Source organism: Phoxinus phoxinus (genome assembly GCF_949152265.1).
Source record: "Phoxinus phoxinus genome assembly, chromosome: 10".
In the NCBI taxonomy this organism is placed as follows: domain Eukaryota; kingdom Metazoa; phylum Chordata; class Actinopteri; order Cypriniformes; family Leuciscidae; genus Phoxinus; species Phoxinus phoxinus.
The window spans coordinates 15,016,598-15,041,135 of NC_136885.1; the positions used below are offsets into that span (position 1 = coordinate 15,016,598).

The window sequence follows — 24,538 nt, forward strand, 5'->3', positions numbered from 1 at the left end:
GACTAATGTTGACAATGTTAAATGGGTCCATGGCCAATTCTATTATAGTCAAAAACTCGAGAGAGGAACCATTGTCAAAAAAATGTTGTCCACCACTCTTGTTCATCCAAAACAAACTACAATATAGACTCAAGGTGTTAAATACCGTAATTATCCTTTAAGATTACCCTACTTAAACCAATTTATTATTTTGAGCATTATGGTTTAAAGTGTTTGTGTTAACGCATTAACTTTGGCAACTTTAAATTGCATCTCTGTGAAAAGTCAATATTACTATTTTTATCATTTTAATTTAATCTTTTATATGTTTTGCTCTTGGATTAGATTTATGACCAAATCCCACCTTTGTGAAACATTTTTTATCTTAATGTGTTTGTGAGTGTAAAAGTGCTTTATTTCTGACACAGGTAACAGTGACCTTTGAGTTTAAGAGATTGATGGATTATTTACATGCATTTAACTCAATATGCTGTTTATCAAATAGCATTATGTCAGGTCTTCATTTATAACCGTCTCTTTTTTTCTTTTTCTTTTTTTTCTTGCCAGCCAGTTACATGTACATGTTTTATTGCTTTTCAGTGAATTATGATCTGTGTTCTTGCATCTTTTAAAATGCATTTGCCTTTGTGTGAATTGATCTTTAACAGTCTGATAAATGAGTCAGTCATCAGACAGCAGTGCGCATCATAAATAACCAATAAACAAAACACAACGTGCAGTCTCAGAAAGTTAGAAGCCATGTGACAAACACTCGCCCTACTTTACACAGGGTGTCACAAGCCTCTGGCCATTATTTTCCCAGCCCTCTACCAGCTTAATCTTCCCTCCTGCGTCCTGCACTTAAATTTCAGATTGAGTAAGTCCAGAAGCCGGCAAAAGACTTACAAACTTGGAGATGAATTCTGGATTTATGAAGATGATATTTCAGGGCCCTTGACAGCCGAGGATGTTAAAGAGCATTTAATCCGAACAGGTCCCCCTCTTACCCTCTCTCCCCACTCTTACTCTCGTCTTTACAGCCAACTGTTCGGGAATCCATCAGTCTTTTCATGGCCCACGCTCACGTGAGCGTCAAGCAGGTTAGCGAGCGTTACTGCTGCAATGAGAGGAGGCACAACTACAGCACGCCCAAGAGCTTCCTGGAGCAGCTGAGACTTTACGAGAGTCTGCTGGGAAAGAGAGAGAGGGAACTGCATCTGAGACACAGCAGGCTTCAGTCTGGCCTTCAGAAACTCAAGACGACTGCCTCTCAGGTGTGTAGAACCCGTCGGCACCACAGAGTTCCTAACCGACCCGTGTGGACTCCTCAAGGCTGGAGACGTGGGATTGTGTACTGCTAGTTAATATGCCCAAGATCTCTCGTTGAAGGCTGAGGGACTCGTAAACCTTGAGTCTGATAGTCTGATGATTGCTTGCCTTTGTGATATAGTGTTTAGTATTCAAATGTTGCAGAGGTTTTATCTGATAATGGAATCTAGATTAAAAAAAAAAAACAAGTTGCTTTTACAACTTTCAGCAAGTCGTAAAAAGCTTTTTGCAAGGTCTTTGAGAGCTTTGATTATGAGATTCAATATGATCATGTGTTGAATGAAAGTGCTCTAAAGGATATTTGTGAAATTTTACCTTTAATTGGTTACTACAATTGAATTGGAGTTCAACTCATCTAATTGAAATGAGAAACATCTAGTGTAAACCTGGAAAAAGGTTAAAAAAAGTTTCTTTTTAATTGTCGATTGAAACATTTCAAAATATAAATATAGTGGGGTCCAAAAGTTTGAGACGAAAATCCTTCTAGTTTGTTATGTTTACACTACCGTTCAAAAGTTTGGGGTCAGTTAGATTTTTTTTTTTTCTCTTCAATTCATCAAAACACCAAAACTATATTATAAATGATCATAACAACAAAAAGCATAAAATAGTAATATTGTGAAATAATAAAATAATTAAAGCATGATTACTTCAGTCTTCAGTCACACGATCCTTCAGAAATCATTCTATAGACTGATTTGGTGCTCAAGAAACATTTATTCTGATTATTATTATTATCAATGTGGAAAACAGTTGTGCTGCTTAATATTTTTGTGGAAACTGTGATAAAAAAAATTCAAGGTACTTTGTCTAATAGAAAAAAAAAAGAAGTTATTATGTTATAAATGTTTTTACTGTCACATTATATCAACCTAATGTGTCCTTGCAGAATAAAAATATTCATATCTTTAAAAAAAAAATCTTACTGACCCCAAAAATGTGTATGTTGTATAGTTAATTAAGAACAGAACTCTGCTTCCTGTATTAACCAGTGCTTATATAAGGTAATTATGAATAATTAAGATCTCATACTAAATGTAAACTTTCTATAATCACATAAGGTTGAGGATCTGACCGTCAAGCTGAACTCACAGGAAGTGGAGCTGACGTTAAAGAACCAGGCCGCTGAGGCTCTCATGGCCAGGATTGGCCTGCAGACAGAAAAAGTGAGCCAGAAGAGAAAAGATGCTGACCTTGAGGAGCAAAGGGTAGAGAAACCAAAGCCTTACAGCTGGAGGATCTGAGATGTATCTTTACTGAATATCAATACGGTGCTTTAATATTTCCACATTAGTAATGAGAGTATGTATTCATCTGCAGGTAGCTGCCATGCAAGCAGAGGTGTCACGAAGACTGAGGGAATGTGAACGTGATTTGGCTAAAGCTGAGCCTGCTTTAGAGGCGGCTACAACTGCTCTTCAGACACTCAACAAGGTGATACTTAAAAATGTATATATTTACAGTCTACCATTTGAAAAGTTGAGGGTCACTAAGATTGTTTTTTTTATTTAATTTGTTTGAAATAAAGAAAAAGAAAGACAATTTTTTTATTCAGAAAGGGCACATTCAATTGATCAAAAGTGAGTCGTGACGATCAAAACATTTATAATCTTACAAAAAGTTATATTTCAAATAAATGCTTTTCTTTTGAACTTTCTATTTATCAAAGAATCCTGAATAATAAAATAATGATTTACACAAAAATATTAACCAGCACATATTAGAATGATTCAGTGACACTGAAGACTGGTGTAATGATGCTGAATATTCAGCTTTGCCATCACAGCAATACATTACATTTTAGAAAAGATTTAAATAAAAACGTTTTAAAAACTTAAAATAACAGTTTTCTATGGTATTGTGTGTATGTATATGTATGTATATTTATTTTCATAAATATATGATGATGTTAAGTAGGCAGACAACTTTAAATTAGGCATATATTAAAAATTAAGTTGTAATATTTCAATATATTCATATTTCTGTTTTTCTAATGTGTGATACACATTTTACATTTTTATTAAGTATTAAGTTATGGTCTGAGAACTGGTAAATTTAGCAGTAGTGACTGATATAATAAGGACAAAATGAAATGGTGCACTACATTTTTGCTAAAAACATTCTAGTAATCATTTCTGGGTCATTTTGAAGTGAAAATGTTGCCATCTTAGGTGAATCTGTGGGAAATGTTTTGTCCCATCCCTTATACATCGCAGCATCCACCTGTTCAAATATTTGTGTCACCTGAATTGGATGGTTTAAAGGGTAACACTTACTCAATTAGCAGTTTTCTTTCTCTTTTGTGTCTTTTAGGTTAATCTGACAGAGTTAAAGACGTTCCCGAATCCCCCGGAGGGTGTGATTAACGTCGCCGCGGCTGTGATGGTGCTGCTGGCTCCACGCGGGAGAATCCCAAAAGACCGCGGATGGAAGGCCGCCAGAGTCTTCATGGGCAAGGTGAAGGCATTGCTCTATATGACAATAACACACCCAGTGCTGTCTGATTCATGCAAGTGTAATCCACAACCAGCCCTTGACCCGCAGACCCCGCTAACCTGGCACAGTGTCATGAATACACCACGTTATGAAAGCACTTCTGTGGAAGAGAATATTAAATACATGTCACATGAGATAGAAATGGAAATATTAGGGAAAGGTTGATTTATGAGGTCAGCATGAAGGGGAGGAGATAGCTTTTGAAAGTGTGTTGTGTGATACATCAGATGGATAAAGAACTAGGATGCATATTCAGAGGTTGCAGGTTGAGTCCTAAGTAGGAACGACCCAGGAATGAAAAAAGGTCATAACTGTGCTTTATTACTCCTGTGCCCTTCAGTGCAACATTTTACCCCAGATTGTATAATGTCCAGTGTTTGTGCATTTACTCTTCTTTAAGATGCTCTGAAATAAATGTGTGTGCAATTTAGTATGTACTTGATATGTTGTGTTTACCTAATTTCTCTAAATTAATTATTATCTAAAATTGGTTTTGTATTTTTGTATCTTAATGCACTGAACTATATATACACTGCAATGCAAAAGTTTGGGGTTAGTAATTCTAAAGACATTTATAATGTTACAAAAGTTTCGATTTCAAATAAACGCTGTTCTTTTGAACGTCCTATTCATCAAAGAACCCTGAAAAAAAACATATTGCAGTTTCCACAAAAATATTAAGCAGCACGACTGTTTTCAACATTGATAATAATGATAAGAAATGTTTCTTGAGCACCAAATCATCATATTAGACTGATTTCTGAAGGGAAAATAGGCAACATCATAGTTTTTTTTATATATATATATATATATAATTATATATAATATATAATAATGAATGATGTAATCACTCTCTTTGTCTGTAGGTGGATGACTTTCTGCAGGCACTACTTTCTTATGATAAAGAGCACATCCCTCAGTCCTGTCTAAGCGTAGTGAAGCAGGAATACCTGAGAAACCCAGAGTTCCACCCCGATCACGTCCGGACCAAGTCCTACGCAGCTGCAGGCCTCTGTGCGTGGGCCATCAACATAGTGCGCTACTACGAGGTGAGGAAGTGTGACACGTACAGGACTTAAAACACACAAAAATTTACATATCAATATTAATGCAGTTTCATGAATTTAAATTCAATACATTTAATTCTATTCATTTTAACATAGTTTAAATGATTTGATTGGTTAATTGTTTATTTTATTTTTCTAAAAAATAAAATAAAACAATTAACTTGTACAATAAATAAATAATTATTTTAAAAAATATTAAGCTGTAACTTTCTTTAAGCCAAAATAGTTTTTAGCTTTAAAATGACAAACAATCATAAAAAATAAAATAAAAACCTTTTGTTTATAGTTGAAATATATATACGCTAGCTAGATATTAATTAAATTTAAGGAATTTCAATTCAGTAAACATTTGTTCAGTAAACAAAGAAAAGTCTAACCTCTAAATGTAATAAATAAATCATAAATATAATTAAAATATCCTTGGGAAATATTACATTTATAAGTTAGATTTTTCTTTATGTAATTAATTGTTAAAATTAATTAAGTTTATTTAACTCAAAGTGGTTTTTAGCATCAAAATTATAAATTTGAAGAATTCAGTTTTTGTTTGTGCACATGTAAGGAAAGAAAATGTTTGTTTTTAAGGTTTATTGTGAGGTTGCACCAAAGCGTCTGGCTCTGGCACAAGCCAATACTGAACTGGAAGCTGCTACTGCAAAACTGCTCAATGTTAGAAAGAAACTGGAAGTAAGTGAAAATGTTCTCTATTTTATACAGTAAAATCCAAGCACCATAACCAGTCAATAATACTTAATATAGATATAAAGTATTAGTATCTCATATAGCAGCTTTGTGCTGACAGGATCTGGACAGGCATCTGCAAAGCCTAACAGCTCAGTTTGAGAAGGCGGCGACTGAGAAACTCTGCTGCCAGGAGGAAGTGACACGCACCAGCCAGACCATTGAGCTGGCCAATCGGCTGGTGGGAGGCCTGCAGGTACTGGCCGGCTGTGAGAGGAGAGGGTCTGGGGTTATAGGAGAGTGCACAGGCAGACCTAATCTCAACATGAGTTTGGCTTCACTCAAAGGGGAGGAGGCCATGGCTTAAATGTTTGGCCAGACGCTGAGATTGAGCGCTCGGAAGGAAGGGGTGCACCACGGCAAATGCACCATTGCTCTGGGCAAGGGGCTAGATGGCTGTAGGCCAGTTCGGGACAGCGAAACAAGAAGGGCACATATTCATCTGCTGTCTATTTTCCTGAATGGGGAGATCAGGATAATTGGTTTATGAGCGATGAACTGGATTTGTGTGTACATGCCCGACTTTTAAATGCTTTTCTCTTTTCTCACTCCCTGTAGCTTTGATCACATACATATATCCACGTGAGATTATCTAAAATCTTTAGCACTGGTAATGCAAAAAATAATAGCATGATGTTTCTTTTAGCGCTTTTATTTAAAATGTTCGACTTTCTTATTCAGAGAAATGAATAGGGCTACAATGGGACAGCTTGGCTTTTAAACATATCAAGACAAATGATTTGTCTTTATGCCATTGACCTGGAAGCAATAGTGTTTAGACTAATAAATCAGCCCGTCTATATGTAATCATTAACTTACCTCAAAGCCTTAACAGCTGTTGGAAATTAAAAACGCTTCACCCAGGACTGAGTGATATTCCAAGCAATCCATAATGCATTAGGCTAAAATTATAGTGATTTTTAACTGTCGGGGAATTTATTATGCGACATGTTCTAGAAGCTCGGCCCCTGCGAAGGCAATGTCAGACAAGATTTATCATTGCAGGAGCATCTCTGCGATATTATTGAAGTCTTAAATGAGTGCTAAATTGATGCTGAGTGAACATGTAACTAAACTTTCAAAGCCGGTTTAGGTGAATTGTGACTGTATACATTATCGCTCATGTTCTGTCTGTGTTTGATCAATTGCCGATGGGTTGAGAGTGAGGTTTTTATCTGGGTCTGAAGGCTAGATTTGAGGTTATAACACGCCTTTAAGTGTTTCTTCTCCTTTGTCTCAATCAATTTGTCTTGATATTACTGGGCTCACTGTATTTGCAAATATACACTTCGCTGTTCAAAAGTTTGGGGTCGGTACGATTTTTTGCTCACCAAGGCTGCATATTTGATAAATAAAAAACTGTAACACTTTACAATAAGGTTCATTTATTAAACATTAGTTAATGTATTAACTAACATGAACTAACAATAAGCAATACATTTGTTACAGTGTTATTAATCTTTGTTAATGTTAGTTAATATGAATAAAGCTGTTCATTGTTTGTTCATGTTAGTTCACATTGCATTAACTCATGTTAACAAGATTTCAATAAAGTATTAGTAAATGTTGAAATTAACATTAAAAAAGATGAATAAATGCTGTATAAGTGCAGTTCATTATTAGCTAACGTTAATTAATGTAGTTAACTAATGTCAACTAATGAACCTTATTGTAAAGTGTTACCAAAAAAACCCTCAAAGTTTTTTAAAATTGTAATAATATTTCAGTTTCAGTATATTTTAAATAAGTAATGTCCGTGATGGCAAAACAGTTAATGTAATTATTATCATTATTATTTTAGGGTTTCATGAGTAGAAATGTCAGATTAAAAGCATTTATTTGAAATGGAAAAAAAAAACATTTTACAAAATTAATATTTTAAATGTCATATACCAAATGCAACATTTTAAAAAATCAATTAAAAAACTTTTGATCATTTTAATTCATCATTGTAGAGTTAAAGTACTTGACATACTGACCCAAACTTTTGAATAGTAGGCTAATGCAAATATTTTTGTTCATTGAGAAAATGTCTTTCCCAATTTTCATAACCAAAATCTCATTTCTGCAATACAAAGAAAAACACACTCATGATCTCTGTTGTAATTTCACTTATAATTCCATATTTATTAGATACAAAACACTAAACCACGTGGCTTCTGCAAATAAATGAGGCTTAACCTTTCTTAAACTTTTCTGAGCCATTTTGCGGTTTCTTTTAACTGGTCTTAAGGGGATGTGCATCTTGAATTGTTATTTTGTTACATAATGTATGTGGGTTACTTTTCCAAAATAATTTTTAACCCACTGTAAAGTCACAATGCAATATATATATATGTATGCATGTAGAATGTAATTCTGTGATTGAGATTCACCCAGTCATTCTCACTTCAGGCAGAAAACGTTCGTTGGTCGGAGGGACAGCTGGAGCTGGAGTCTCAGCTGAAGACCGTGTGTGGGGATGTGCTTGTGGCCGCTGCTTTTGTCTCTTATGCTGGATACTTCACACAGCCGTACCGTCACCAGCTCCTTCACGCCGTATTGTTTCCTTTCCTCCGAGAACTCCAAGTATGATTCCATTTATTTATTTTTTGTTAGTCACATAATATGATTAAATAAGACTTGGCATAGTTTATTTGCTAATATTATGGCTTATTTGCCAACTCTCAAGTTTTTTTCTTCTTCCCTGAGCTGCACTCCAATGGAGCGTTGAATTGAATAGCATCACTGTCTGTCTTCCTCTCCTCACACCTCGTGATCCAGATCCCTATCCCGCTGACAGACGGTCTGGACCCTGTACTTACTCTGACTGACCAGGCCACCGTGGCAGGCTGGCAGAACCAGGGTCTGCCAGCTGATCGGCTGTCCGTTGAAAATGCAGCCATCCTGATGTCCAGCCAGCGCTGGCCTCTCATGGTGGATCCTCAGCAGCAGGCCAGCAAGTGGATCCGAAACCTGTTTGGGCCCAAACTGAGGGTGCTGCAGTATGGCCAGAAAGGGTAAAGTCATTTTAGTTTGGTCAAAGATTTTTTTTATATTAAATAGTATTACTACTAGTCTTGAGGCTAATTTGTCTTGTCCTGGACTTCACTGTTAATGTTTTCATATAGGTATCTGGATGTTATTGAGCAGGCTTTGGCCTGTGGTGAGGTGGTCCTTATTGAAAACATCAAGGAGAGAATGGACCCTCTTCTGGAGCCACTGCTAGGAAGACAAACCTTTAAGAAAGGAAGGCAAGTTTAACTCTCTGTAATTTTTTCCCCCTTATATTATACCAGTGATTCTCTCATCGAGTGTATTGCAGTAGAAATTACTTGGAAAAATGCTTTTTGGCATAGATATTCAGGGATTTTATACTGAGCTCTGAAGAGCCCCAGTTTTGTTCTGTGCAGTATGAAAACTAGAATGGAAGATGAATTGGGGTTGTGTGATTTGAATAGAGGTGGAGGCAGCGGTATTGATTCTGCACTCACAGAAGCTGATAAATGTGCATTTGTTTGCTCTTTTTCTTTATGCGTGTTGAATACGGATCAGTTTTAGGCAGCTAGAGTGTTGTTTTAACTCTGGGAGAACAACAGTATATATTATATTATATTATATTATATTATATTATATTATATTATATTATATTATATTATATTATATTATATTATATATTATAATCAAAAATATTAAACAACTTATAATTAGGTCCTATCTAGGTTTTTGCACTACAAAGGCAAACCGGTAACTATGACAAAAATAGTTTTCACATTTGATTAATTTAGTATCAATTTGTGTACCGGTACTCAGTTTTCTCTGAATCTGAACAAACTAAATGCGTATGTAATGTAATTACTGAGTTTTGTTTTGTTTTGCACTACAAAAGTAAAACACAGTAACTGTGCCAAAACTGGAACTGAGCAAAGTTGAGCTAAACCTGTCTGTCAAAGGAGAGATCATAGTCTAAAAGACTTATACTGTACATCATTGATTACTCCATTTAAAATATATTTTTTTATAAATCTCTATGTATTTGGGTTACTATGACGTGTAAATGAACTATAGAAGATACTGTTGTTAACGTCATTCACATTTATATCCTTCAATAGAACAATTTGAAATAATCAGTGTGATTTTCAGGTATTTCCAGGATGTGTAAATAGATGCAACACCTCATCTGTTTTTCTTGTTTTTCAGTGTGCTGAGTTATTAATTTCTCACGTCTTTCTAGTCTTTTGTCCTTGTAGCATTGTACTACGGGGACACCTACAGCCCCACTCTTTTGACCCATAACTGTGGCCCGATGTTTAATTTGATTACAAGTTTATTCCAGCGCCTGACCCACACACCAGTCCATTCCCGTGATTAATCCGGCCCGGGCACGGCAGCCATGATGGATCTGGTGCAGCTTCTCGGCTGAAGTTCATTAATAATTGGAATGTTGCAGAGTGTGAAGTAATGAATACTAATTATTCCTTTTATGTCTGACGGAGGAGCATGAGCCAATCCATCAGCTGGGACTTTAATTTGGTGAAGTAATGGTTCTATCAATAGTACATTAATTCCATCTTTTGAAGATATAAAGCCAGAGCGGACCCGGGCCTTGGCGGAACCTTTGGCATGAGAGTTGTTGCCGCTGGCTGACAGGCACAGGGTAATTAGGGAAAAATTAAAAGCCGCCACGTTTGGCCAGCCAGGTCTGATTTAATTGAAATGTAGATTGGGATAAATATTGGCTGCTGGGAATATCATCTTCCAGTTTTATTTAACGCCTTTGCCTGTGGTGGCTATTGGGAGCATTTGTCATTCTTTCCTGTTTGCTTCAATTAGGCAGTTGGTGAAACTGGTGTCTAGTGTGGGTGGAAAGCGCTTACTGACTCTTGCGTAGATGTCGAACTTTTTTCATATAGCGCTGTTTAGTATGATTTAGTGTAGGCGTGTCCTGAATGCATAACACAATGTGGTGTTTCCACAGGTACATCAGACTGGGTGATAAGGAGTGTGAGTATAACAGCGGATTCCGTCTCCTTCTACACACTAAGGAAGCCAACCCTCACTTCCCCCCGGAGCTGCAGGCCCAGACCACTCTTATAAACTTTACAGTGACCCGCACTGGCCTGGAGGAACAGCTCTTGGGGCAGGTGGTCACGCATGAAAGACCTGAGCTGGAGATGATGAAGGTCAGTCACAGAAGTCACTTATAAGGACTTCACAATATATAAATAAACTACTTTTACTTTGCCCAAAGGCAATAACAGGATTTACAAGGCAGATTAGTGTTAATGTTTTTGGTAGTGGTTAAAGGGATAGTTCACCCAAAAAGGAAATTCTGTCATTAATTACTCACCCTAAGACTTTCGTTCATCTTCGGAACACAAATGAAGATATTTTAATGAAATCTGAGCGATTTCTGTCCCTTCATAAACAGCTTTGCAACTACCACTTTAACGTTTCAAAAAGTTCATAAAAAGATCGTAAAACTAATCCATATAAATTGAGCGGTTTATTCCAAATTTTATGAAGAGACTCTATTGCTTTATATAGGCTTTTATTCACATATAAACATTCATCAACTCACATCAATTGTGGTAAACGGAAGCTCAAGCATGTTCGCTTGATGTGCTAGAACCAATGAGGTTCATTCTCATGTAAGCAACACGTTTGAGTTTTCGCAACAACCAATGAGGTTCATCCTCGTGTTACGCAGCACATTTGAGTTCCCACAAGAATCAATGAGGTTCATTCTCGTGTAAGCAGCATGATTAAGCTTCAGCAAGAACCAATAAGATTTTGTTCTTGCGCGTCAAGCAGGTTCAGTTGAGCTTCTGTTTGTTCGCTAATCAATGTTTATATGTATATAAAAGCCTAAATCCAATCTGTTCATCAAACCCATAAGAACGAAAGTCTTGCGGGTTTTGAACGACATGAAGGTGAATAATTAATGTCAGATGGAGGAACTAACCCTTTAAATATATTAATTGATGCATTTGACGCTTTTATCCAACGTGACTTACAACAAAAGAGCAACAAAAGCAATGCATCAAGCCAACAATATTCGTAATATACAATGCCATGTTAGGACATCTAGATAAGGGAAACAAGCTAGAGAAGCTTAGAAAAGGCAGACGAACGTCGAGTGTGAGTGTGAATGTGTGTGGTTCAGGTATACCCTACGTTGTATTGCCCCACAAAGATGGCAATATCTGAAATCCTTTTGTTTTTCTTCCCATGAGGAAAACAGCTTATAAATCATACTAAGGGATGTTTTTTGAAAATGTAAAAATGCAGTTTGTACAGTATAAAAATATTTTTCTATGGAATGTCGTGTGTGTGTTTAAGTATGTGCATTGGTTTAATGGTGTGGGGTGGTTAAGTGCTTGTGGAAGATGTGAAATTAATGCAAGGAAAAGTCCAAACATGATTCAGTATGTTTGGTGAACGATTCAGTAAGCAAAAGTTTTTAAATATAATTATATAATAAATATAATTCTTCAAATTTTTTGCTATTGAGGGCTTCGAAAATCTAAGATTTTCAAACTTAAATCTTACATTTTTATAAATAAATTGTAATAATTGTGAATGTTTTAATTATCCACTTTCGGTTTGCGTTCCTACCCTGAAGTGATAAAATAAAATAAAATTCTGTATCAAAATTTATAGGCAAAAACAATTAGTTTGTTAAGGCTTGGTTTGTAGGGAATTACAAACCTGCGCACATATATTCAAACGCACATAACTATAAAATGAATTCATGCGCACGTTTATCACAGGTTCGTGTTTAAAGTCTGTGTAGAGAGAACGGTGTCGTCTTAGCGGCCCCTAATTTAATAACAAATGATCATTTCGACGGAAGTGAATCAATCAAAGCTAACTTTAGCTGGAAAATAACATTATTCAAGAACCGCTATAAAGCCAAAACAATCTCTGTTACCTTAAATTATACGTTTATCTCTGTAAAGCATGCTTTGAAACAATCTACATTGTTACAAGCGCTATATAAATGAAGATGACTTGACTTGACTTTAATTTTTTATATATAATTTTCCTCTTGTATACTAAATGTAATCTCTTAAATGTAATTTTAACAAAACGACTGTCTACCAAGTACTAACATTGTCCATTTTTGATTACTTCAGTTGGAGTTGAGCATTCAGCAGAACTTGTGTCAGATTGAGCTGAAGAGATTAGAGGATGAGCTCCTGAGCAAACTGTCCACGGCAGAGGGAAACTTCCTGCGAGATACAGCCTTAGTGGAACAGCTAGAATATACTAAGAACACAGCCAGACACATCCATAACAAGGTATGATACTCGCTGTCCATTTACCTCAATGTGTTGTTGTTTGCTCAGGTCCAGTGTGTTTAAAATTGAAATGGTTGTATAATAAACTGACAAGTGTAATTACAACACTGAAATATGGAAAGAAACTAAAAGTGCCCATTCAGATAGAATGATTTCATAAATGGTTTAATCAATGTATACATTAATTTGAGAATTGCATATTCCAACAATGGTATGCTGTTTACAAAGGCTATTGCAGCTCGAGAGAACGAGATCAAGACCAACGAGGCACGAGATCTCTACCGGCCAGCGGCTGAGAGAGCCGCCCTACTCTACTTCACTATTAAAGAACTCCACAACGTCAACCCCATGTACCAATACTCCCTCAAGGTAACACACATATATATATATTTTTTAAAAGTACAGTTGTTGCCCTGAGTATTTCCTGTACAGGACTTACTGTTCAAAAGTTTAGGGTCGGTAAAGTTTTTTAATGTTTGTGAAAGAAGTCTCTTATACTCACCACCAAGAATGCATTTATTTGAACAAAAACACAGTAAGAACTGTAACATTGTTAAATATTATTACAACTTAAAACAACTGTTGAATATATTTTAAATATAATTTATTGTTGTGATGGCAAAGCTGAATTACTCCAGTTTTCAGTGTCACGTGATCCTTCAGAAATCATTCTAACATGATGATTTGGTGCTCAAGATTCAACATTTCTTATTATTATTAATGTTAATATTAATTAGGCAGTTTTGCCTAATATTTTGTAAAAATCCTGCTTTTATTTTTTCTTCAGGATTCTTTCAATGAATAGAAAAGATTAAAATAACAACATTTATTTGCAATTGAATTGTTTTGTAACAATATGAAAGTCTTTACTGTCAATTTTGATTAATTTAATGCATCCTTGCTGAAAAAGTCTTAGCGAACCCAAATATTTGAACGATACACTGCAAAAAAAGATGAGTATTTATGTCTAGTTTTCCAGTACAAATGTCCAGACATTCTTAAATCAAGATGCATTTACTTGAGAAGAAAAATGACTTAAGATATCAAGCTTTGTTTTCTGAAACAAATGATCAAAATGAAGTGAGTTAAAGCTTATAACAAGAAAAAATATCTGCCAACGGGGGCAGAAAAATAAACTTAAACCAAAGGGAAAACAAGATTATTTTTCTCACTCCAAATGAATGAAAATAGTGTGATTTGTGAGCCCAGACTGCATCACAAGTCAGATTGTGGATTGATATCATTCCAATTTTTTCATTCAGCTCCTTCAGTTTGAAGATCGAGTTTTCAAGTAATGTTATTTTGAATCCTCTTTTACATTTAAGGCCTTTAACAAAGTGTTCCTCAAAGCCATTGCGAGAGCTCCATGTGATAAAGACGTGTCGGTGCGTGTTTCATCTCTGACCGAGGCCATCACCCAAGCGGCCCTTCAGTACACCTGCCAGGGGCTCTTCCAGAGGGACCAACTCACCTTCCTCACCCACACTGCCCTCCAGGTGAGTGGGACAGGACCCGACTTCAAAATAGAAAAACCTCCCATCCACCCACCACCACCTCCTCCCTTCCTCCTCCTGCACTTTGTCATTCACATCAATCACTCCACATTTCTGCCCTTACATTAAGTTCCATTAGGCCCTGTCAGTGAAGTCGGGTCCGTTCCTATTGATTAACTCTCACAGCTCAGACACCCCTCTCCCTCAACTGGTCAGCTCTGACAGGAGGGTGGGCCGCAGTGGCAGAATGCAAATACCTGTCAGGACAGCACCTGTTTTCCCTGCTGCTGTCTGTCTCCACCGCCTGTCCTTCACACGTCCACATCAAACAGAGTAAAGCTGTTCTGGGACCTGCTTGTCCTTCTCTGATGGATGGAGACATCTGTATTCAACAGACCTGAGGTCTAATGTCATCATTACTTTGCGCCTCTGGTGTTTTATTTAGATTCTTCTGACGAGGGGCTCAATTGAGGCTCAGGACCTGGAACTTCTGTTGCGATCTCCTGTAGAAGTTTGTCAGAGCAGTCCCGTCAGCTTCCTGTCTCCACAGGCCTGGGGTGCCATTAGGGTGAGGACCGCCTGTGCCAGGAAATCACTCTCTTTCATGTTTTCCGATGTCATTTAGCATTGCTTTTTAGAAAATGATCAGTCGGAAGCACCTTTTCAACCTCTAAATAAGTTAACCCACCTAGCCCAGGGGTTTTCAATCTATTGAATGTGAAGATATATACAGTATGTGAGAGACCTTTCCTAAAATGTAAAGAGCAGCTGCATTTATATTTTATGAGAAGTGTTATTAAAGATGAGGCTAAGAAAACAGTAATTTCCATTTTTGTGTGAACTCTTCCTTTTCCAGTGTAGGGTTCTTATTCTAAGTGTGAATATTTATAGAAAATATATGCAGGATATATGCTATAAATACAGGCAATATTGCAATGTTTTTAAATACTCTTGAACATTTGTTAATTCCTGATTTTCTGAAGGATTTTTATTTAAAAAATCTAAATCTCATTTTATTGCAGAGCTTGTCCATGCTGGATGCATTCAGGGGTCTGGACAGGGATGTGGAAGGTTCTGCCAAACGTTGGAGGAAGCTGGTGGAGTCGGAGTGTCCAGAAAGAGAACGTCTCCCCCAGGACTGGAAGAATAAGAGCCCCCTCCAGAGACTCATCATTCTCAGAGCCTTTCGGCCTGACAGGATGACCTACGCTATCCGGTAATGAGTGTGCTTTAGAAAACGACCAATATCAGCCTTAAATTTAACTTTAAAATCAGCTGGAGATTGCCAGGTTTGAAACACCGATGTTTTGGTCTTTTAAATACTGTCCTTCTGTATTTTCCACCATAATAGACGTTTTATTGAGGACAGTTTGGGCTCCAAGTATATGGATGTTGGTCGAATGGAGTTTGAAAAGTGTTTTGAGGAGTGCAGTCCCTCTACACCGGTGTTCTTCATCCTTTCTCCTGGAGTCAACCCTGTCAAGGATGTAGAAACACTTGGTACACAGAAAAACCATTTACACAAGACACTTAGCCTAACTTTAATGTAATCAGAGTATTAACCCGATCACATCTATTTACTAGGGCTGAAGCTTGGTTTTACCACAGACCAGGGGAACCTCCATAATGTGTCCTTGGGTCAAGGACAAGAGATTGTGGCTGAGAGAGCATTGGAGGCTGCAGCTAAAAAAGGACACTGGGTCATACTGCAGGTAGAACACATGATACATGCATACAAACCTAGAGAAGACCATAAAACTAGAAATAGAATACATGTCAAATTAAGAGATTTTCACAATACACAAATCAGTTTCAAATCAGTTGTTAATGTTTACTATTTCTTAATATCTTTATTTCTTAAAGTCGTATTTAGCAGATTAGAGCTGGGCGATGATATAGTTTACATTTTGCGACAATACAAGCAATCAAGCAGTTGAGATGTACTATATAGTGTATATACTGTGTATCGCCCTGCCAGGGTTTGAAATGAACACCAAATGCGGGTAAAAATCAACTGTGGCGGGTAACGCTGTCAAATCACTAGCCAATTTGACGTGTTACTTATTATGTTTACTATGTTTGCTGGGGAAGTTCGTGTAAGCCAAATCTTCGCAGATTTAGTGCAAATACTCGTGAGTCATCATGATATATTAAATGCAGCGTATTGCGCAGAATCAGATACGCAAATCTTACTTGAACATACATGTCACTACGCAACCAGTAACGGCACGCTTGTTCATTTGCATTGAAGCAATAGCAAAGATTAAAAAGCATTTGGTTAACAGAAAAGACAAACATCCAACATCTTACTTTTTATTTTTTGATGTTCTTTGTACTGTATTGATCTGTCCACCAAAAATACATTTTTGATGATGAGGCTGAAAGAGAAAGGGAGGAGATGGCTGGATGACACGATTTAGTTTGAATAATAAATTAATGTATGAAATCCAAATTGTGTGTGTGTGTATGTGTGTATATATATATATATAAGCTTATTATAAGCCTGTAATCTGATGCATTTCTTTTTGCTTTTTGGCTAGTAGAACTTAAAAATTTTGTAGCCAAATTGGCCGATGAGTGAAAAAGTTCATTTCAAACCCTGTGCCCTACGCATGACATGTAAAAAAATGACAGCGGTCATTATTCAAAATATTTTACCATTTGATGCCAAGTTTGATCAGAATCAAGTATCCCATAGAACATTGCATAAAGAATGTATAACGGAGAGTGTTTAAGCAAGTTTCTTTTAAGCAAGTGCTGTATTAATATCATCTGCCGACTTAAATGTTGTTCGTTGCGAAAGTGATTGCAACGATATTGTATCTCTGTGCCTATAACATATCGTTTTATTTGTTTACATTTTGAACGATATTTACAACTATATCTTTATTGTTGTCCTGTTATCGTACAGGCCTTTATAATGGCATTATATGGATTTGTATTTTAGAATGTTCACCTGCTGCCGTGGTGGTTGGGTCGTCTGGAGGAGCTGTTGGAGAACACAGGCAGCAATGCTCACTCAAACTACAGAGTGTTTATGAGTGGAGAACCGCTCCCCAGCCCTCATGAGCACCTGATCCCTCGCACCATCTTGGAGAATGGCCTCAAACTCACCACTGAACCGCCCACTGGCATGAACTCCAGCCTGCATGCAGCTCTGGACAACTTCACCCAGGTCTTTACACACTTCCCACACAGACAAAATCAATAAATTCACATGTGAACTAATCAGATGTTTTGCTTCGATTTCACTATTATTCTAAAGAAAGTGGAAACCAGTAATAATTTTGAATGAGGTGACTAAAGAATGAGCTGTCCAAACATTATTGTACATTTGTTCCTCATCTCCTCATTTCTGTCCTACAGGACACTCTGGAAATGTGTTCTTGTGAGCAGGAGTTTAAAGGACTCGTGTTCTCGCTGTGTTACTTCCACGCCTGTGTGAGTGAGAGGAGGAAGTTTGGGCCTCTGGGTTGGAACCAAAGATACCCATTCAACAATGGAGATCTGACCATTTCTGCCAGTGTCCTGTACAACTACCTGGAGGCCAATACTAAAGTAAGATATTAGTATTCATTACCCTGATGAAAAATACAATGATTACTTCATAATATCAGTGACTTTTTAAAGAATGTAATACTGTTATTTAGCAAGGATGAATTAAATTGATCAAAAGTTACAATAAAGTAATTTATTTTATTAATTTTACAAAAGATTTCATTGTACAACAATTATTTCAAATAACCTTTTCATTCTTCATAGAATCCTGAAAATGTATTGCCGTTTCCATGCAATTGATAATTATGAGAAATTCAGCAAGCAAATCAGCATATTAGAATGATTTTTGAAAGATCATGTGACACTGAAGAATGATAGTAATGATGCTGAAAACTCAGCTTTACATTACAGGAATAAATTACATTTTTAAAATGTATTGAAATAGAAAAATATTTTAAAATTGTAAAACAATATTTACAAAATGACTGTTTTACAGCATTTTTTAAATCAAATAAATGCAGCCTTGGTATGCAATAGATACTTTTTTTTCAAAAACATTTAACCCTCCTAATACATTCGGGTACATTTTATGGAAGCTTGTTTCTGGCACAGAATAAAAAATTTAAAAGATAATTGCGACTTTTTATCTCACAAATGCGAGTTTACATCTCACAATTCTGACTTTATATTTTTCAATTATGAGAAATAAAGTCTAAATTGCGTGTTATAAAGTCAGAATTGCGAAATTAGTTAAATTAGGACACTTAAGTATCTTTTAAGTAGCTTCAATTCTGACTTTTTTTCTTGCAATTGCGAGACATCCTTTTTAGAACTGTGAAATATAAACTCATAAGTGCGAGTTATAAAGTCCAATTCTAAGAAAAAAAAGACTGACTTTTTTTTCTCAGAATTTAGTTAATACCTCACAATTCTGACTTTATAACTCACAATTGCGACTTTATACCACGCAATTCTGAGACAAAAAGGCGGAATTGTGAGATATTAACTTGCAATTGTGAGAAAAAAGGTCAGAATTGTGAGATAAAAAGTCGCAATTACCTTTTTTATTCTGTGGCGGAGAATTATTTTTATTTTTATTATCCATAGTTTTAAGTACAAAAAAGAAAATGTGGATATGTGTTAGGATATCAAAATACAAAAAAAATGGGTGGTAAATGATATAATAGCATTGTAAAAGCACGGCGTCGGTAACACTTAAAACTTAAACATTTTTGTAATGAGAAGTTTCTGATCAGATGCATTACGAGGTTTAAAAGATCTTACTGGCTTTACAGTCTTCACTAAAAATGACATTTAGGCCTGGTTTCACAGACGGCTTAGATTAAGCCAGGTTTAGGCCTTAGTTCAATTAGGACATTTAAGTAGCTTTTATGAACATTCCTTTGAAGAAAAGAAAAAAAAACATCACTGGTGTGCATCTTGAGACAGAACAATGGCACTGACATATTTTAAGAAATGTCAGTGCAAGTTGCTTTCAGTTAAAACAGCTCAAACATGCGTACAGGCTTAAGCCTTTTTTGTGGATCCAGGGGTTATACAACTAAAGCTCAAATAATAAACATTTTAATCTCAAATTCTACTTACCGGTACTTTGCACCTGGATCATTCTGTGTAAAGTTTAATTGACAAATTCTAAGAGGTTTAATTCAAGTAACAAACGGCTCAGTCACTCAATGCCATCTCTTTTCCCACAGTGCTGTATTATTTCATCACACAAAGCGAACAATCACGATCTCACTGTATACACAAAATCATGTTTTTCCTTTCCAGCATTACTCTGGTTACAACCAATTATGGCGGCTCTAGATTTCACCCCTCCCCCTCCCCTCCAAAAACAAAAAAAAAACGAATGTCCTTCATTATGTTAACAAAACAGTAACCTGTATGTGCGTACACTGAGGATTCATTAGGCGGCAAATGAAGCGTCGTGCTAAATGTAATTACACGCGTTGTGCGTGACACCTTACAACGCTTCATAAGTGATCACTGCAATTAGAGCTGATGAAAGAAGCAATTTGCAAAACAATACAGGTACAAATGATGGTGAACCTTCAGCGTCTGTCATCGGTTATAAGACACACGCTCACTTGTTCTTCTCTCCTTTACAATTACACATTACACGCTCTTTTCTCAGGCCAGACTTAAGCCAAGCACAGCAAGAGCTTGATCTTTGCTTGAATCATACATTAAGTGGATTGTCTTTTGTCTGGCATAGAGCCATTTCAAATGAAAATCATCACTGTAGGATGTTCCCATCATGCAACATCAGTCCCTCACCTCATACTTGTGAGCAAAACCATGCATCCATGTTCCACCTTTTAGCAGAAAGCCCTTGTAGCAGTTTTAACCATGTTTTTTTCCGATGATAGATCTTGCAAACCTGGCTAAAAATAGTGCTGTGGGTATTAAACGCAGGACGCTGAGGGATCAGTTTGAGCTGGAGATTTGACATTTTGGTGTGCTCATATGTGTGGCTCAGGTACCGTGGGAGGATCTGTGTTATCTGTTCGGAGAGATCATATACGGAGGTCACATCACTGATGAGTGGGACAGGAAGCTCTGCTGTACGTACCTCCAGGAGTTCATCAATCCCAAGATGGTAAAGACATTCAGAGCACTACTGCAACACATCACACTATTATATCATCTGATTGTGTTTCAAGACAGAACTAATGTACATTTCTTAGGGCTTTAAAGGTGAAATTAGAGCAGAAACTCTTAAATTCATAGTCATGGCATTAAATGTTGCATGCATTGCATAAATTGATGTTCTTCCTCAGGATTTTTGTCCTGTTGTCAATACAGATATACTTTAAATCAAGATGCTTTTACTTTAAATGCAAATGTAAAATGGAGTCTTGAGAGTTTATGCTTAAAACAAGAATAAATATCTGTCACTGATTTGTGAAAACTTTCCTTTGAATTAAGATGATTTTTCTGAGCCCATTGATCAAAATGAAGTGAGTTTATGAACAAAACGACTTCAAGACTTGATTCTGTATCTCTAGTACATGCATCTTGATTTAAGAATCTTTAGACATCTGCACTGGAAGAACAGAAAGAACAGATTGTTTGCAGTGTTATCAGAATGTACAGTAAAATTTATTTCCATTGTCGAGTGGTTTGAAGCAGAGTGATTCAAGCTTCTTTTGAATTAAAAGGTAATGAATATCTGTTGGAAGTATTTTCAAACTCTTAATTTAAATGTCTAGGGAGAAACCCAATGTGTTGTATTGGCAACACTTTAGAGAAAATTTTGACGTATTGAGTTCCCTACCTTAATTTTATTTACTTGGTCTTAAAAAAGTCTTACATTTTGTCTTAATATAACCTGCAGAAACCCTGTGTATGTTAAAGTTATAGTTCTGTTAATATATAGAATATATATTAAAGGCCTTTGAATTTTGTGTAAGACAGTGGTGGGCCTTCAAGTCGAAAATATTGAGAACTATTGATGTACACTCATTTAGCAGATGCTTTTATCTAAAGCAGTTATTGACTGATTATACAACAAAAGCAGTTCCAAATTGGAACCGTAATATGAGGTGCCACAAAGCTCTAGAATTGCCTAGAAAAGGATATAAGTAGCTGGTATGAGTAACAGAGAGAGAATTCGAGAGAAGAATGTGTTTTGTAAGTGTAAATGCATTGCAGCAGCAATAAATAATTGCAATAGCAAGTAATGGTCGCAATTGTCTGATATTATAGCAAACATCTGAGTAAAACAAATTACCGAAAAATAAAAAAATGTCTATGGGTTGGGGCGAACTTCTATGCGCTGCTTTTTGAGATGTGGGCATTTCACTCAAAAGTGGAGGCAGATGAACGCAGCATGCAGGTGCGGAGCTAAATTATTGGAGAAGTCCTGCTTGCATCATCAGAGAGAAGTCTGTCGTTTCACCGGAAGATCCAGTTATGGCATTCAATGTAAAGCACTTTGATTGCTGAGAAAAGTGCTATATAAATGTAACTAATTATACAATATGTAGGGTGAAATTTGATTTCATGACAACTTTAAGTCATACTGTGAGATGCAATGTAGAAGTTGCGAGTAATAGTCACATTTGTGACATTTAAAGTCAGAATAACCTTTTCAAATGGTTTCCTCAGTGGTGAAATCCAGCTTGCATAAAGTTTTCTGCAGATTTTTATAGGGAATTTATCATTCTAAATAGATAAGGCTATGTAAACCTAGATGATCTTAGTGCTTCTTTCATGTTCTGCAGACAAAATTGTCAAAATGAGATTATCAATGCTTGTTTGTTGACCACTCAACTACCATTGAACATAAATCAGGTTTGTACATGTAAATACTGTAGCTGTATGGGGCTCTCTAGTGGTGAGGAATGGATCTACATTACATCACACAATTTTCCTTTTGATACAGTATTAAAGCATAGATGACAAAAGAGAAGATGAATGCATTAACACTATAGACCTTACTGTATCATATTAGATACGCACATTTCTAAGGCCTCTAAATGATCAACCTGATCCCTGATTAAAACTTTGCTGAAAAACCTGTTGTACACAAACTTCCACATGTTGTCTGATTGATAGTTTATATATTTTTTTTGTATAATTGTACAAATGTAAAACTTCAGGATGTGGTGAATCTTTACTGATTTATAGTTTGTATATTTTTTAGAAAGTAAAAGGCCTTTTTAGTATAATTGTAAAAATTACAATAATCAGTAAAGATTCACCACATCCTGAAGTTTGACAAGTATATGTTATATTCCTAGTACCGGTAATATTTCAAGATGAACACTTACTGGACTTTGCTTGATAATCCATACATCGTTTTTTTTTTTTAAATCAGGTTAAAATTTGATACAACATGCTTTTGAGGAACGTTCATTCTATTTTATTTCCGCTGTGTATAAAACATACAATATGCTTCAAATGATTATTCATATATGTAAATATGCACTACGTTAATGATAAGACAAGGCACTCTAGCTGTTGTCTAAATCGAATAAAGAAAGCTCGCCCATCTTTGGGTGATACCCAAACATTCATGTTGGAGCCATTCTGTATTGTAATGGGTTGGAGCTGTGTTCTGCCACAAGTCTACTTAAGACAGGGGTTAATTAGTGCAGGTGTGGCGCACAGCGAGGTGCATGGTTTTTGACCGTGAGGCACGGCGTGTAATCATGGAGACTGACTTGAGTTAAGTTTATGTTTGAAGAAAGGTTTCATTTTTTGTTATGTTAATAAATGGATTGGTATATCCGACTTTAATTTCAGATTTTTGAAAGTTTATTATTTGTACCGTATTTTATTATTTTAAGCCACAAGGAAACAGCACGCCCGAAACACGCGTGCAAAACAACTTAAATGTGCGCCAACAAAGAGTCAAAAACCCCCTCTGTATGAGGAAAAGACTGATCAAGTTTAAACGACACGGTCCTTGTGCTGTCTGTGCACCTTGTGTTCGACGGTCATCGGCTGAATGGAAACGCTGGCGCATTGGACAGCGAGGCGGCCAGGAAGCGGTGACGGACGAGCGGAGATCGGTGACGGACAGCGGTGGTGATCGGTAGCGGCAGGCGTCGGAGTAAAACGCTTTGGGCTTCAGTGGATAGTGAAACGGTTCGGACTCGGTGATGACGGACGCCAAAGACGACTGAGGTTGATGAGCGCCCTCACATTGGACAGTGAGGATTGGACACTTCGATGCACGTCACCAGGAGGAAAGTTCTTTTGGACCTGAAACGAGTAAAACGAGGTAGCGGCAGTTAACACACACGCACACACATAAGAAGATGTACGAGTTATCAAAGTGTAAACAGCAAGAGTGACAACAAGAGAATACAATACATTGACATTTGGTTTAAAGTAAACGAGGACTTGAAATAAGAGACATTTGGGTCAAAGGGTTACCATAAGAACATGTATGTGTTTATGCTTTATTTCTGATTTCTCGTTTTATGATATTTAAATGAAATGTGGTTTTCTTGGGGGTAGTCTGTTGAAAAAAAAAGTTAAAATGGATGAAAGTCATCAAGGTATTGAGGTAACTCAGGTGGTGTCAGCTGATTCTCAAAATGTTATTGAAGAAGAAGCCTCTGTGAAAAAAAGGTCTATAAAACTTACAACAAAAGCACTGCTTTCTAAAATAAGTGACTTAGAGACACTAAGAAAATCAAAATTAAGTAAAGCTGCCAACATCAAACAAACTGTTCAAGGTTTATTATGCGAGTCTGGGTATGAAGTTGAAATAAAAAGTAGCTTCAGCAAATATCAAGCTCTGATTAACGACGCAAAGGTTGCACATAACAATCTGCTTGAGTTGCTACCCGTGGATGAAAAAGAAAAGCATGAAACCTGGTTCAAAGCAAAGCTTTTAAGTGTGAACGAATTTTGCCAGTGTGTGGAAAATCATTTTAAGAGTACAAATGGTACTATTGAAGATGTTCACCTTGAGGATGATATAAGGCCAACGGACAGTGTATCAAATGTTGGAGCAGGCGCTAAAAGCAGCACCAGTGAAAGATCAAGTCGATCAAGCAAAGCTGCATTTGAAGTTGCACATGCTCAAGCAGAAGCCAAAAAAGCTGCACTCCTGGCACGTGCATCAGCGCTAAAAAAGAAACATGAATTGGAAAAGGAGGCGGAATCAATACGC

At 36.5% G+C, this 24,538-nt stretch overlaps 1 protein-coding gene across 1 annotated transcript in view; it reads left to right on the top strand.

Moving 5' to 3' along the window:
* LOC307006098 (dynein axonemal heavy chain 11) overlaps positions 1–24,538 on the top strand; it is a gene marked incomplete at its 5' end in the record, with an annotated part of 72,860 nt that overhangs the window by 37,308 nt on the left and 11,014 nt on the right. Inside the window, 21 exons of the mRNA XM_079626736.1 lie at positions 1,020–1,253; positions 2,370–2,516; positions 2,629–2,742; positions 3,622–3,765; positions 4,671–4,853; positions 5,457–5,558; positions 5,674–5,808; positions 8,007–8,180; positions 8,376–8,611; positions 8,723–8,845; positions 10,570–10,774; positions 12,731–12,895; positions 13,124–13,264; positions 14,221–14,391; positions 14,834–14,956; positions 15,411–15,604; positions 15,740–15,888; positions 15,973–16,100; positions 17,336–17,563; positions 17,755–17,946; positions 20,387–20,506. Of these exons, the coding sequence (XP_079482862.1) occupies positions 1,020–1,253; positions 2,370–2,516; positions 2,629–2,742; positions 3,622–3,765; positions 4,671–4,853; positions 5,457–5,558; positions 5,674–5,808; positions 8,007–8,180; positions 8,376–8,611; positions 8,723–8,845; positions 10,570–10,774; positions 12,731–12,895; positions 13,124–13,264; positions 14,221–14,391; positions 14,834–14,956; positions 15,411–15,604; positions 15,740–15,888; positions 15,973–16,100; positions 17,336–17,563; positions 17,755–17,946; positions 20,387–20,506 (3,408 nt within the window). The remainder of the gene's footprint in view (positions 1–1,019; positions 1,254–2,369; positions 2,517–2,628; positions 2,743–3,621; positions 3,766–4,670; positions 4,854–5,456; positions 5,559–5,673; positions 5,809–8,006; positions 8,181–8,375; positions 8,612–8,722; positions 8,846–10,569; positions 10,775–12,730; positions 12,896–13,123; positions 13,265–14,220; positions 14,392–14,833; positions 14,957–15,410; positions 15,605–15,739; positions 15,889–15,972; positions 16,101–17,335; positions 17,564–17,754; positions 17,947–20,386; positions 20,507–24,538) is intronic.